Consider the following 16,301-nt stretch of genomic DNA (forward strand, 5'->3'; position numbering starts at 1 on the left):
GGTGAACCGAATGTGTAGCCCCGCTACAGGTTGACCACTCCACAGGGTGGTCCACATTCATAGCAAAAGGCATATGACTGGTAGAAAGTAACACCTTTCTACAATGAGAGGCATTCAATAGATAGGGGTTCTGCCATCCATCCAATGGCAGAACCTCTCATTAGAAATATCAGTTTAGGAGGAAACCCCATTTACAATCAATACAGTTCTCATTTAGCACCAAAACTATCGTTCGGTCCCTTTGTCTTAGTTTAAGTATACTTGCGGATACAAGTATATTGAATCTAAGTTAAATACTCCTACGCTTCCTCATACACGTGCGCACACGTGTAAGCTTAAGTAGTGGGTCTAAGCAGACCCACTACACCTGGTAGCACTTTGTAGTCCGTCCAACGACCGACTAACACGTTCGTATGGAATACGAACGCGGGGCTGAGAACCTGCCCTCGGACAGTAACATGTCCGTGGGTAGCCCAAACACGTCTGCAACGCATGTTGCGCGTACAGACCGCCCCCACCTGTCGGAACCAGAGTGGGAGGCCCTCCAACGACTGTCAACAGTCATTGGGGAAGCAGCGGTAGCAACGATGTTGCGAACGCTATCGCCGACGGAGCAACACGGTGTTGCTCTGGGTTTCATCGTGAAGGAACAGCGTGAAACCGCTGCTCGAACTTCGGTGTCGCCATCGGCCACACCGCGCGTGGAGTCATTGAAACTCCACGTAAGCAGCTACGTTGGAAGAGAGGGCGAGCCTCTCCTCCGTTGGCTTGTCGAGGTCGACACTGCCATTGCGGCTCGACGTATCGTCGACCCGTTGTCGAAGGTTGCGTTCGCCATGTCATGTCTTGGCGGACGAGAAAGGAGTTGGGCGTACGGACGCCGACTCACAGACCCTACGTGCTTTAGCACGTACGAGGATTTCAAGGAGGAGCTCAAACTAGCGTTTGAGCCCCCGCAGAACGAGTTCCGATCGAGGGCGGAGTTCCTCGATCTGCAACAGGGCAAGCATGACGTGCATGCTTACGCCCAAAGAGCACGGTACTTGGTCTCGAACATCGTGACCAACCCGATTGACGAGGCGACAAAGGTCGTCACGTTCATGATGGGCCTTAGAGATGGGCCTGTGAAGACCTATCTCTTCCGAGAGTATCCAAATACTCTCGAGGCTGCAATTGCGTTTGCAATGCAAGAAGAGTTTAGCCTACGGCAGGCTAAACTGCATGTGAACGCCCCGCGGCTGATGCCACGACCGGTGGTAAGGCCGTCGGGAGATCCCGAACCAATGGACCTCTCGATTACGACCGCTGCTGGTTCCCAGCAACGAATGTGCGTTGTTTCCGCTGCAGAAACATCAGTCACTACGCCCGCGAGTGCACAGCACCTGTGCACGCGGCGAGGAGCCGTCGTGGCGATGCTGAGTATCGTCACGGGCTAACAACAAACTAGAGGGACCAGCAGGCGCGTGGCGCCCTGCTGGTGATGCGGTCGAGCGTGTCGACATCGGACACGCTGCAATGAAGATCGCTGCCCCCAGTGAGAGTCAATCTCACTGCAAGAAGCAAGATGACAAGCCGAACCTTGTCATCCTGAAGGTAAGCTCGAAGAGAGAGAGGTCTCTTCGTGCTCTAGTGGACTGTGGAGCGTCGAACAACTTTGTTCGACTGCAGAGCCTTCCAAGGCTTGACTTCGAGGAGGTGAAAACACCTCGAAGTCTATTGGAAGTGAGGCTAGCAACGGGTGTCGTTGTTAGAACCGAGAAGCGTATTGTACGCGTACGCTTCTCGTATCAAGAGAAGGAGTTCGTCGACGAGCTTATCGTCCTGGAACTGGACGATAAGTTCGATATGGTGTTGGGCATGCCGTGGCTTGCACGGCATGATCCGGTGATCGACTGGACGAAGCGCACGATCGTGCGCTTCGGTAGCAGCAGCAGCAGCAGCGCGACAGAGAGGGATGGCCCTGTCGGCGCAGCACATGCACCACGTGGTGCATGCGGCCCTCCACCAGAGACAGCGCGGAATGCGGCTGTCTCCGATCACCCCAAGCGAACGCCAACGACTGCGAGAGTCGTTGGAAGAAGATGTGAACCGAATCAGCAGGGCCTGATTCAATCGGATTCGAGAGGGTCTCGAAGCGTCCGGGGCGACGCGGTCGTGTCGACAGGTAATGTCGACACACAATTGGTCGAAAGACACTCCGCCGTTAGGCGTAGAGGTAAAGAAGGCGCGTCGGCTCTGGGAGCCGACGCTGCAAGCAGTGCGGACGGTTGCAAACGTCCCGCACCGGAAATGCTTGCGAGCTCGCGTGCAGCCGGGCTGCACGACGAAGCGGGGCGCGATCAAGCCGGGCTTGAACGCGTGCGCCCGCGGGTAAAACCCGCCGGCGAATACAAGGAACAACTGTCCACGGTCGGGCCTGGACAAGAAGAAACTCGCGGAGCCGGGTTCCGCACGAGAAGTGAACGGCGCAAGCGAGCAAAGCTGCGCAAGTCTCGGTCAGGGACTGAGACGCTACAAGCAGTGTCTGCCGGGCAGACACAGGAGTTGGAGACGACCGTCGAGACATTGAGTGTCTTGACGCGTACAAGTATTGGTCTCCAATACAAGAAGATGAGGCTGGATAATCCTCCGACGTTAGCGTCGGAGTTGATGTCGCTCCCAGTCACAAGCTGGAAGCGTTTCGCTCGCGACCTGCACTATGGACGCATCGAGCAGATCTGCATCCTCTCGGACGTCGAGAGGATGACGTGTGAAGCAGAAGAGCTGAATCAGCTCATCTCTGAGGGCGCGGACGCCCTCAGCGCGAAGTCGAAGAAGGAACGCTTCGACGAGCAAGGCTGGAACTCGCTCAAGGTGAGCCTCTTTTACAAGGTCTTGCGTGAGTACAAGGATGTACTCCCGGACGACATTCCTGCGGAGTTACCGCAGGACAAGGGTGTTCAGCACGAGATTGATCTCGTGCCGGGAACGAAGTACTGCGTCACGCGACAGTGGCCACTGCCGCGTGAGCAAGTCAAGGCAATCGACGACTTCTTTGAAAGTCGTCGCAAGGCAGGACAAGTGCGGGAATCGAAGTCCCCGCACAGCGCGCCTACGTTCTGTGTGAAGAAACCACAGGGCGGGTGGCGCATCGTTCATGCGTACAACAAGCTGAACGATGCGACGGTACCGGCGCAGACGCCGATACCTCGAAAAGATGTGATCATCGATTCGATGACCTCGAGTACTATCTTCAGTACTCTCGATCTGAGAGACGGGTTCTATCAGATCCTCATGCGTGAGAGCGATATCCCTCTCACAGCGGTAAGCACTCCGAGCGGCATGCTCTGGGAGTGGCTCGTAATGCCGCAGAGGCTGAAGAAAGAAGCTGCATGGGAATGGACTGCTGATTGTCAGCAGGCCTTTGAAGCAGTCAAGCAGGGCTTGACTGAGGCGCCGATCTTGGCGGTGGCCGACCAAGATCGCCCACTCCACGTTGTGTGTGACTCGTCCGATTTCGCGATCGGATGCGCACTAATGCAACACGATCACGAAGGTCGCGATCGTGTGGTCTACTACCAATCGCGTCAGCTGAAGCCAGCTGAGCGCAATTACCCGGTACATGACAAGGAACTCCTTGCCATGAAGTATGCACTCGCAAAGTTTCGAGTGTATCTACTTGGGAGTAGACCATTCGTGGTCTACACCGACCACGCATCGTTGCGTACGGCGATCAAGTCGCCGCACATATCACAAAGAATGGCACGGTGGCTGTCATTCTTTGCTGAATACAACTTCCAGGTTGAGTACAAACCTGGAAGGTTGAATGTCGTGGCCGACGCGCTTTCGCGTCGACCAGATTATGCGGTGCAAGAGGCCGACGCCAACGCAGTTGGTGTCGTCAGGACGACTACACCCTCGTCGTCCTTGCTGGACGAAGTGAAGGCCGCATACGCACATGATGCGGATGCGAAGCAATTGTTGGAGTACTTCTCCACACCTTCTGACAAGTCTCGTCAGAAGCTGGCCAAACACCTTCGTGCTCGTGTACACCGTTATCGTGTACACAATGGTCTGCTGCTTTACAGCGCAGTCGACGACAACGCAGATCGCATTGTCGTGCCGGATGATCATGAGCTGAAGCTCAAGATCACGTACGAGTACCACGATGCCCCGACATCGGGACATCCTGGCCGTGAGAAGACATATTTGCTTCTCACGCGTGACTTCTATTGGAGTCACCAGTACAAGTGGGTACGCAAGTACGTTCGTGCTTGCGAGGTATGCCAGCGCGTGAAGCCTGCGCCCAACTCGCAGGCTCCGCTTCAATCACTACCGACTCCGTCGGAGTGCTGGCAGTCCATTTCAATGGACTTTGTTTTTGGTCTTCCGCAAGACAACAATCGGAGGACTGGTATTGTGGTCTTTGTTGACCGCTTCAGCAAGATGGTGCATCTTGCTGCAGTACCAGCCGAGGTGACAGCCAAACAGACGGCATGTCTGTTTGTCGACATGGTGTTTAGACACCATGGTATGCCACTCGACATCGTGTCGGATCGGGATCCGCGCTTTACAGCGCGATTCTGGCAAGAAGTGTTTACACTTCTTGGGACGCAGTTGTCCATGTCGACTGCGGATCACCCGCAGACCGACGGACAAACAGAGCGTGTCAACCGCGTGCTGGTTGACACCATGAAGAGCTACGCGCACTCGTTCCATCAATGGAGCGACTGCTTGCCGATGGCGGAGTTCGCCATCAACAACTCGGTGCATGTCTCGACAGGACACACACCGTTCTACGTGAATGCCATGAGGCACCCACGCCTACCGAGCGTACTCGGTGCGGTAGCTCCTTCCTTAAGTGGGGGAGGGTATCCGGTTAATTCAAAACAACCGGATAAGCATGTGGCGTTGGGTTTTGGTACCGAACTGTCACGGTCTGGCGGACGTTGCACCTTTCAGTGAACGGCGACAGAGTGTCTTGATTGGCGGGTCTCATTTCCCGCGCTATAATGACCTAGGAACAATAGTGACCGAGGTCTCGGCTGGGTCTAATGAAACCCCGGTACGGGAGTACATCCTTGTACTCACGCAAGACCTTGTAAAAGAGGCTCACCTTGAGCGAGTTCCAGCCTTGCTCGTCGAAGCGTTCCTTCTTCGACTTCGCGCTGAGGGCGTCCGCGCCCTCAGAGATGAGCTGATTCAGCTCTTCTGCTTCACACGTCATCCTCTCGACGTCCGAGAGGATGCAGATCTGCTCGATGCGTCCATCGTGCAGGTCGCGAGCGAAACGCTTCCAGCTTGTGACTGGGAGCGACATCAACTCCGACGCTAACGTCGGAGGGTTATCCAGCCTCATCTTCTTGTATTGGAGACCAATACTTGTACGCGTCAAGACACTCAATGTCTCGACGGTCGTCTCCAACTCCTGTGTCTGCCCGGCAGACACTGCTTGTAGCGTCTCAGTCCCTGACCGAGACTTGCGCAGCTTTGCTCGCTTGCGCCGTTCACTTCTCGTGCGGAACCCGGCTCCGCGAGTTTCTTCTTGTCCAGGCCCGACCGTGGACAGTTGTTCCTTGTATTCGCCGGCGGGTTTTACCCGCGGGCGCACGCGTTCAAGCCCGGCTTGATCGCGCACCTCTTCGTCGTGCAGTCCGGCTGCACGCGAGCTCGCAAGCATTTCCGGTGCGGGACGTTTGCAACCGTCCGCACTGCTTGCAGCGTCGGCTCCCAGAGCCGACGCGCCTTCTTTACCTGAACGCCTAACGGCGGAGTGTCTTTCGACCAATTGTGTGTCGACATTACCTGTCGACACGACCGCGTCGCCCCGGACGCTTCGAGACCCTCTCGAATCCGATTGAATCAGGCCCTGCTGATTCGGTTCACATCTTCTTCCAACGACTCTCGCAGTCGTTGGCGTTCGCTTGGGGTGATCGGAGACAGCCGCATTCCGCGCTGTCTCTGGTGGAGGGCCGCATGCACCACGTGGTGCATGTGCTGCGCCGACAGGGCCATCCCTCTCTGTCGCGCTGCTGCTGCTGCTGCTACCGAAGCGCACGATCGTGCGCTTCGTCCAGTCGATCACCGGATCATGCCGTGCAAGCCACGGCATGCCCAACACCATATCGAACTTATCGTCCAGTTCCAGGACGATAAGCTCGTCGACGAACTCCTTCTCTTGATACGAGAAGCGTACGCGTACAATACGCTTCTCGGTTCTAACAACGACACCCGTTGCTAGCCTCACTTCCAATAGACTTCGAGGTGTTTTCACCTCCTCGAAGTCAAGCCTTGGAAGGCTCTGCAGTCGAACAAAGTTGTTCGACGCTCCACAGTCCACTAGAGCACGAAGAGACCTCTCTCTCTTCGAGCTTACCTTCAGGATGACAAGGTTCGGCTTGTCATCTTGCTTCTTGCAGTGAGATTGACTCTCACTGGGGGCAGCGATCTTCATTGCAGCGTGTCCGATGTCGACACGCTCGACCGCATCACCAGCAGGGCGCCACGCGCCTGCTGGTCCCTCTAGTTTGTTGTTAGCCCGTGACGATACTCAGCATCGCCACGACGGCTCCTCGCCGCGTGCACAGGTGCTGTGCACTCGCGGGCGTAGTGACTGATGTTTCTGCAGCGGAAACAACGCACATTCGTTGCTGGGAACCAGCAGCGGTCGTAATCGAGAGGTCCATTGGTTCGGGATCTCCCGACGGCCTTACCACCGGTCGTGGCATCAGCCGCGGGGCGTTCACATGCAGTTTAGCCTGCCGTAGGCTAAACTCTTCTTGCATTGCAAACGCAATTGCAGCCTCGAGAGTATTTGGATACTCTCGGAAGAGATAGGTCTTCACAGGCCCATCTCTAAGGCCCATCATGAACGTGACGACCTTTGTCGCCTCGTCGATCGGGTTGGTCACGATGTTCGAGACCAAGTACCGTGCTCTTTGGGCGTAAGCACGCACGTCATACTTGCCCTGTTGCAGATCGAGGAACTCCGCCCTCGATCGGAACTCGTTCTGCGGGGGCTCAAACGCTAGTTTGAGCTCCTCCTTGAAATCCTCGTACGTGCTAAAGCACGTAGGGTCTGTGAGTCGGCGTCCGTACGCCCAACTCCTTGCTCGTCCGCCAAGACATGACATGGCGAACGCAACCTTCGACAACGGGTCGACGATACGTCGAGCCGCAATGGCAGTGTCGACCTCGACAAGCCAACGGAGGAGAGGCTCGCCCTCTCTTCCAACGTAGCTGCTTACGTGGAGTTTCAATGACTCCACGCGCGGTGTGGCCGATGGCGACACCGAAGTTCGAGCAGCGGTTTCACGCTGTTCCTTCACGATGAAACCCAGAGCAACACCGTGTTGCTCCGTCGGCGATAGCGTTCGCAACATCGTTGCTACCGCTGCTTCCCCAATGACTGTTGACAGTCGTTGGAGGGCCTCCCACTCTGGTTCCGACAGGTGGGGGCGGTCTGTACGCGCAACATGCGTTGCAGACGTGTTTGGGCTACCCACGGACATGTTACTGTCCGAGGGCAGGTTCTCAGCCCCGCGTTCGTATTCCATACGAACGTGTTAGTCGGTCGTTGGACGGACTACAAAGTGCTACCAGGTGTAGTGGGTCTGCTTAGACCCACTACTTAAGCTTACACGTGTGCGCACGTGTATGAGGAAGCGTAGGAGTATTTAACTTAGATTCAATATACTTGTATCCGCAAGTATACTTAAACTAAGACAAAGGGACCGAACGATAGTTTTGGTGCTAAATGAGAACTGTATTGATTGTAAATGGGGTTTCCTCCTAAACTGATATTTCTAATGAGAGGTTCTGCCATTGGATGGATGGCAGAACCCCTATCTATTGAATGCCTCTCATTGTAGAAAGGTGTTACTTTCTACCAGTCATATGCCTTTTGCTATGAATGTGGACCACCATGTGGTGGTCAACCTGAATGTATCCCTTAGTGCATGTTGCACTAAGGTAGGAGGTGAACCGAATGTGTAGTCCCGCTACAGCCACGGTGTAAGTGTTCTCGGGTTGGACCCAAGGGTAACTCCACACCGGGTGGAGACCACCCCTGTTCTCACCCTTCTTGCGAAGGGTGGTGAACTCCTTGAGCGGCATCCGCTGCGGAGCCAGGAGGACGCACCGAGTGGCCTCAATATCCTCGGTGAACATGTCCACCTTTTGGATCAAGTCGCGCTCATACGCGCCTCGGGAGGTGGGGCCTCCAATGAGGCCACGAGGGGCGCCGATCCTCTCAAGGAACAACGGAGAACCCGTATTCTCATCGGGCGGGAAGTAGCCCCTGGGGTGCTTGGACTCCCTCTCTCCTGAAGCACCCCCGCCAGGAGTTGGCCGCGGCGCCGGAGGCGGGAGGCACTGGCGCATCCGGGCTTCCTGGAGGCGTTCCTGCTGCTCGTCCAGCGCATTAGCGACCTCCTCCGGGACATGTACCTGTCTCTCTTCATCCTCCGAGTTTGACTCCGAGGAGTCAAACAGGGACTTGATAACATCAAGCCCCCTAGTCCGGCCCTTAGGAGGGGACAGAGAAGCGATTCGCTTCTTCGACCCAGCCTCTTTGGCCTTGGCGTCACGGGCTCGCTGAAGACCCTCGCCGAGCGTCAAGCGCTTGGCTGGTGACGCTGCCTTAGCGTCGCCGTCCTTCTGTCCACCCGCGAAGCTGTCATTCGCGGACACAGTGTCCGCAGGAGACTTGGACACGTTGTCCCCATCTCCTTTCAGGTCCCCATGGACCGAGGACACGTCCTCAGACGCGCCTTTGTGACTTGGCGCGTCACATTCGTTGTGTGAGACTACTCCAGGAGAGAAGCAGTGCTCAAGGTCGCTCGGCGACCCGGGACTTCGGTCCCGATGTACAAACCGAGAGTTTGGACGGTACATCGGGCGAACCACGGCGTCGCGAGCGCGTGTTCGCAGACGCGGATACGGACGCGTCACCAGGCGAATTAATCGCCTGGGAAGCCGCATCAACGGCTTCCCCCAACGCAGAGGCCTTGCCGCGAGGCTTGGCCGATTTAGACTTCGCCCTCGCGGGCTTAGTCCTGGACGCTTTCGCGTCGCGAGGTGTCTTCCTCTGGGGCATCTTGCCAGGCCGACGTGGAGGCCAGGGAGCACGTTTGGGAATGCCCCAGTGCTCCGGAAGAGGCGGAGAGCGCAAGCGGAAACGCTCGGCCTCTTGTCGATGGTTATCGACTGAGCGAGGAAGTAAGAGAAACTTCCCGCTCGCCCCGATTGGTCGATAAGATCGAGTCTAAGTGGGGGAGGATGTAACGGGGTTACATGAAGAGTGCCCGTCACTCTTCCAAGTTGGGTACATGGTGTACCCAACACCACTGACACGTGGTGGTGGTCCACAGCCACCCATACTTAAAACATATAGGATAAACTAAAGTTGACTTAGGAATTGTATTGCAAGACTATCTCTAGGTAACTAACTATAAATATATCAGTCTATAAACTACGTTGTCTAAGTCAACCGTTCCCCAAGACCGGGAACAAGTGACCGCCGTTCACTTGGAGTTTGTATACTCCTAGCACTTCCTCAAGCGCAAGACTCCCGTCACACGTGACCTCTGTGGTTAGAGGGAAAAGTTCTTCGATTTTCCACACGCTACACCACCACTATAGCGGTCTTCTCGCAAATATCAAACTAACACGGCAGCTGCTCATTCCAGAAAAGCAACCTCTGCTCCACGCAAAGCCGTGATTTTTAATCAAAATACATGTATTGCTTGTATAATTACCAATCTGATCTCAAAAGGTAGGTCCTAAGAAGGGCAGGGTAGGGTTCTATGTAGGATTTGCTTCTGAGCTAGCAGCGAATTGCGAGACCTGCCTATTTCAGTCAAGTCTTACGTAAGAGCTCTGAGTTTTGCTACAGGGTACCTTTTCAGGACTAACGTCCGAGTGGCCACTTTTCGACGGCCATTCCCTCCTACGCAGGAGAACAAAACTACTGAGCACTACCTTACTTTCACAAGCTTTCTATTTACATATGCATTAACCACTGCAGGTCCGCACGGAACCGTATCAAACTAGACAACACTTTGTTAACAAAAGTAGATACTAAGCAAGTGCATATCTATCCTTACTGCAATGTTTGCATCGATGTCAGGTGAAAAGAAGATCCGCGACTATATCCGCGGTCGCGGCAAGAACACACCCGTGACTATTGCCGATGTTATTGACATCTACAACGCTAACCCCCAGCTTGTCGATGCGGTGGACTACGTCTCCGTGAACCAGTTCTCTTTCTGGGAGCGTGCCGACGTGAACGAGGGTGCCGCTATCACGTTGGACCGCCTGAAGAACCTGCGTGTACTCGCTGCGAACAAGGGCAAGAAGATCGTGATCTCGGAGACGGGTTGGAGCTCGGGCGGCTCGGACCCTTCTGCCGGTGTCGCTTCTCCTGAAAACCAGGCCAAGTTCTTCTTTGACTTCTTCCAGATGGCTCGCTCGCACAACTTCGACTACTACTGGTACGTCGCGTTCGACTCCAAGTGGCGCGTGACCAACGGCGGCAAGGAAGTGGAGGCCGACTTCGGCGTGTTCCAGGAGGACGACACGATGAAGAGCAACTTCCAGGGCATGACCATCGGTTGGATGGACCCTCGTGCCATTCGCAATGTTGGTACGAAGCGGCTGTTGTCCGAGAACGGTGGCAATGTGTACATGTCCGTCAAGTCGGCGGACTGGTTGGTGCAGGAGCAGCAAGTGTGGTTCTTCGATTCATACACGCAGCAGGTGCGCTCGAAGAGTAGCGACCGGTGTTTGGACGCGTACCAGGGCTGGAACGGTGGCATCGTTCACGTGTACCGCTGCATCGACGACGAGGCTAACCAGAAGTGGACGTACGACAGCTCGACTGGCCAGCTCAAGCACGTAAAGTACCAGGGTTTCTGTCTCGACCAGGACGCGGGCAGGGGAACAAGCTGCAGCTGTATGGATGTTCGCCGAACAACTCGAACCAACATTGGAGCTTTATTGACCCCGGCAACATTTGAGCGTAATAGCAGCTATAATAGTTGATGTACAGTAGACTCGCTCGTGCACTCGTGTTGGTGAATCCATGCACAGTTCAGTTCATTCATGCCAAATAAACCTGTAACGAGCTCATTTCCAATACGTGCGGTTGCCGTTGTTTGTTTGCCCGGCAAATGCACTTGAGCTTGGTGTTCCCTGTCCTACCGCAGACAAATGCTGACTTACTTGAGTTTCTGAGGTTGAATCCCTTGGTCGGCAATGTGCTCACTTATATTCGGTATCCATTTACATGCAAATAGCAGCTTGATACATGCAGGACTGGTACGCTCGATAGAGTGCTTGCGTTCGTCAGCAGGGAGGGCGTTGAAGTTGTGAATCTGGCAACCTGGCAACGAGCGGATGACCCAATTCTGCAAAATATCCTGTCACTAAGTCCCAGCCTAGGATAAAGGCGGCGTCAGGCATTTCGCCACCTGGACGAAGCTCCACGACAGAAATGGTCGTTTTAGGACGCTTGGGCTGTACGTAGTGGGCAAACGCCATGTTAAAATGCTGCTTCTGAGGGGATATCTAGGTTTCGTAACGTTGGTGAAGAATTCAGTCTGTCGATCGTTTTGCTGTTAGAGAGTGGCAAAGACAAAGCAAGGCGGTTTGTAGCATAGCGTTAGCAACATACGACAGCACAAAACTCCTCTACCACTGGCACCAAGGCACCAACCGCAGTTCGTGCCACTTGGCACACTCCAACTCTCACTTCCAATTTTCCCGGCTGGACACCGAGCACTCACACTACCCGAACCTGCGGACAATTACCCCACAACTAGCAACGCTATCTGACTAGTACATCCACGATGAAGCTCTTCCTGCCCACCCTCGTCGCCTCTGTCGTGCTCGTGCTCTCGGCAGCGCCGATGCCCTCAACGTCAAGATGCCCGGTGTCAACTACAACTCCCGCAAGGGTCCGGACTGGGCTCCTGACAGCTCCAAGTGCAAGACTGCGTCCGAGGTGCAGAAGGACATGTACGCGCTCAAGGGCGTCACCGACAAGGTCCGCATCTACTCGCTGGTGGACTGCAACCAGGCTGAGGTCGTGCTCCCGGCCGCCAAGAATGCTGGTCTTCAGGTGCACCTTGGCATTTGGACGACGAACAGCCACGACTACCTGCTGCAGGAGAAGGCTAAGCTGGCCGGACTCATTGACAAGGGGCTTTACGACAACAATGTTATCGGCCTCCACGTCGGCAGCGAAACCATATACCGCAAGGAGATCACGGCCAGCACCGCCATTAGTTACATGAAGGAGATCCGCGACTATATCCGCGGTCGCGGCAAGAACACACCCGTGACTATTGCCGATGTTATTGACATCTACAACGCTAACCCCCAGCTTGTCGATGCGGTGGACTACGTCTCCGTGAACCAGTTCTCTTTCTGGGAGCGTGCCGACGTGAACGAGGGTGCCGCTATCACGTTGGACCGCCTGAAGAACCTGCGTGTACTCGCTGCGAACAAGGGCAAGAAGATCGTGATCTCGGAGACGGGTTGGAGCTCGGGCGGCTCGGACCCTTCTGCCGGTGTCGCTTCTCCTGAAAACCAGGCCAAGTTCTTCTTTGACTTCTTCCAGATGGCTCGCTCGCACAACTTCGACTACTACTGGTACGTCGCGTTCGACTCCAAGTGGCGCGTGACCAACGGCGGCAAGGAAGTGGAGGCCGACTTCGGCGTGTTCCAGGAGGACGACACGATGAAGAGCAACTTCCAGGGCTTGGCGATCGGCTGGAAGGACCCACGAGTGCTTCGTAACGCAGGTACCAAGCTCATGCTCTCCGAAGACAGCGGTAACGTGTACATGTCGAGCAAGTCGGCGGACTGGTTGGTGCAGGAGCAGCAAGTGTGGTTCTTCGATTCATACACGCAGCAGGTGCGCTCGAAGAGCAGCGACCGGTGTTTGGACGCGTACCAGGGCTGGAACGGTGGCATCGTTCACGTGTACCGCTGCATGAACAATGAGGCCAACCAAAAATGGACGCTCGAGAGCTCGACTGGTAAGTTGAAGCACGTGAAGCACCAGGGTTTCTGCCTTGACACGGACCCTGCCCAGAACAACAAGCTGCAGCTGTACGGATGCTCACCGAACAACCCGAACCAGCAGTGGAGCGTGATCAACCCCGCTAACATTTGAGTGTAGTTGGTGTAGACTTGCTCGTGCAAGTCGCGTTGGAGTCCGATGCGCGGTTCAGATCTGTAACGTGAGCGCTGATGGCATTTCTAAATTTTGAGCACTCCACGCACGTGATAACTCGTGTTGCCTATCCGCTAAGCCTCGTCACAGGGGTGTATCCCCCATCTTAATCGGTTGCAGTCGTATGTGCAGGCGTTTGCCTGTCAGAGCAAGCCGTTGTCCTTAAGAAAAGTGTTGGTCAGGGCCTGGACAGTGATCCTCAAAATGTATTAGTGAGGCTCACGGATAGTTTTAGCTCCGCCAGTCCGTGTTGTTATTAGTCGACGGCATTGTCTCGCTCACTGAAAAAGAGGTTGGTCATTTGGATGTCGACAGACTCGCTACGCTTCACTGCATGCCATAGAGGCAATCTGTACGACCAGTCTACCTGTCCTTTGCCAACTTTCAGACGTAGTGACGACACGAGCCATGGTCCAGCTCTGACAAAAAAGTACCCAGCCGTACACCACAAAGAGTTCCCTTTGAGTCACTTCAGCGACATTGTAGCATTTTCGCGATTGAATCCGAGTGGTCATGTACTAGTATCAAGGACAGGCTATCCTAAAGACGTCAGGAACGATCGCTCGAACTTCGAGTCGAAGGACGCTAGTGGTGTGAATGTCGAACGTCGGCGTTTCGTCGTCCGAAAGCGAAAGTCCTGCATTGTATTGCGAATTCAGTTTGCTGTTACCGTTTTGCTGTTGGAGGGTCAGAGCAACGCCAGCTGGCTAGGCATGACAATCTGCCACTAGACGAGAGCTGCAACGGACGGCAGGATACCAATCACCTCTATGCCATTAGCGCCAAATCTATCCGCCTGCTAATGGAACTCATTTTTTAATTTTCCTCGCGTGTCTTGCCTGATAACTGTTGGCCCATCCAGCATTGACCGTCTAGTATCTTCGCAATGAAGCTCTTCCTGCCCACCCTCGTCGCCTCTGTCGTGCTCGTGCTCTCGGGCAGCGCCGATGCCCTCAACGTCAAGATGCCCGGTGTCAACTACAACTCCCGCAAGGGTCCGGACTGGGCTCCTGACAGCTCCAAGTGCAAGACTGCGTCCGAGGTGCAGAAGGACATGTACGCGCTCAAGGGCGTCACCGACAAGGTCCGCATCTACTCGCTGGTGGACTGCAACCAGGCTGAGGTCGTGCTCCCGGCCGCCAAGAATGCTGGTCTTCAGGTGCACCTTGGCATTTGGACGACGAACAGCCACGACTACCTGCTGCAGGAGAAGGCTAAGCTGGCCGGACTCATTGACAAGGGGCTTTACGACAACAATGTTATCGGCCTCCACGTCGGCAGCGAAACCATATACCGCAAGGAGATCACGGCCAGCACCGCCATTAGTTACATGAAGGAGATCCGTGACTATATCCGCGGTCGCGGCAAGAACACACCCGTGACTATTGCCGATGTTATTGACATCTACAACGCTAACCCCCAGCTTGTCGATGCGGTGGACTACGTCTCCGTGAACCAGTTCTCTTTCTGGGAGCGTGCCGACGTGAACGAGGGTGCCGCTATCACGTTGGACCGCCTGAAGAACCTGCGTGTACTCGCTGCGAACAAGGGCAAGAAGATCGTGATCTCGGAGACGGGTTGGAGCTCGGGCGGCTCGGACCCTTCTGCCGGTGTCGCTTCTCCTGAAAACCAGGCCAAGTTCTTCTTTGACTTCTTCCAGATGGCTCGCTCGCACAACTTCGACTACTACTGGTACGTCGCGTTCGACTCCAAGTGGCGCGTGACCAACGGCGGCAAGGAAGTGGAGGCCGACTTCGGCGTGTTCCAGGAGGACGACACGATGAAGAGCAACTTCCAGGGCTTGGCGATCGGCTGGAAGGACCCACGAGTGCTTCGTAACGCAGGTACCAAGCTCATGCTCTCCGAAGACAGCGGTAACGTGTACATGTCGAGCAAGTCGGCGGACTGGTTGGTGCAGGAGCAGCAAGTGTGGTTCTTCGATTCATACACGCAGCAGGTGCGCTCGAAGAGTAGCGACCGGTGTTTGGACGCGTACCAGGGCTGGAACGGTGGCATCGTTCACGTGTACCGCTGCATCGACGACGAGGCTAACCAGAAGTGGACGTACGACAGCTCGACTGGCCAGCTCAAGCACGTAAAGTACCAGGGTTTCTGTCTCGACCAGGACGCTGGGCAGGGGAACAAGCTGCAGCTGTATGGATGTTCGCCGAACAACGCGAATCAACAGTGGGGTGCCATGGACCCCAACGCCATTTCCGACGGATGGACGTTCTCGGATGGATCTGTGCGCTTCTACACGATGGAGTCCTCGAAGCCGTTTGCACAGCTCGTGCGCAACGGCGGCAATGTTGCAATTGGTTTCGGCGGCAGCAACGTCGCCGGTTCTCAGTGGGTTTACGATTCCAACTCGCACCTCATGAAGGCGAAGGACAGCAACATGTGCCTGGACGCATATCAGCCTTGGGACGGTGGCATCGTTCACGTGTACGCGTGCAATGCGAACGAGGCCAACCAGCGCTGGACCCTCGACTCGAACACAAACCAGTTGAGGCACTTGACCCACTCTGGCTTCTGCTTGGACGCCGACCTCGCGGCCAACAATGGCGCAGGAAAGCTGCAGCTCTGGGGCTGCCACCTAAACAACAACAACCAGGTGTGGCGTGTGGTCTCGGCGTCTGCCATTGCCGCCACCGTGTACAACTCCAATGCGAACGACGCGTTCTTGCAGCCGACGTCGCAAGACACGATCGTGGGTGCCCGAGCGACAGGCACGTCGGCGCAACACTGGTTCTGGGACGCCAACGCGAACCACCTCACCTCCAAGATCAACGCGCAGTGTCTGGACGCGTACGAAGCCAAGGAGGGCGGCCGCGTGCACACGTATGCGTGCAAAGCCACCGAGGGCAACCAGAAGTGGAACTACGACGCTGCTAACCAGATGATCAAGCACGCCACACACACGGGCTTCTGTCTCGCCTTCGACAACCTCACCAACAAGCTCTTGCAGCTCAAGAGCTGCAACTCGGGCGACAACACGCAGCGCATCCGTATTGACACTGCTTAGTAAATAAATTGCTCAAAGATTTTGCCTTTTCACTTCAACTCGCACTTAGTCGAAGTA

The 16,301-nt window shown here is 55.4% G+C and overlaps 2 protein-coding genes across 2 annotated transcripts; both read left to right on the top strand.

Annotated features, from left to right (window-relative positions):
• Positions 1-10,089: 10,089 nt before the first annotated feature.
• KRP23_7179 (Glucan 1,3-beta-glucosidase BGL2) lies at positions 10,090-13,159 on the top strand (the record flags this gene model as incomplete). Its single annotated transcript, XM_067892460.1, has 2 exons — positions 10,090-10,880; positions 11,884-13,159. 2 exons carry the CDS (start codon positions 10,090-10,092, stop codon positions 13,157-13,159), a joined length of 2,067 nt encoding a protein of 688 aa, XP_067744338.1.
• Positions 13,160-14,105: 946 nt separating this feature from the next.
• KRP23_7180 (Glucan 1,3-beta-glucosidase) lies at positions 14,106-16,244 on the top strand (the record flags this gene model as incomplete). The annotated part of the gene is made up of 1 exon (XM_067892461.1): positions 14,106-16,244. One exon carries the CDS (start codon positions 14,106-14,108, stop codon positions 16,242-16,244), a length of 2,139 nt encoding a protein of 712 aa, XP_067744339.1.
• Between the last annotated feature and the right edge of the window lie 57 nt (positions 16,245-16,301).

Source organism: Phytophthora ramorum (assembly GCF_020800215.1).
Source record: "Phytophthora ramorum isolate Pr-102 chromosome Unknown Phyram_PR-102_s0006, whole genome shotgun sequence".
NCBI lineage: Eukaryota > Oomycota > Peronosporomycetes > Peronosporales > Peronosporaceae > Phytophthora > Phytophthora ramorum.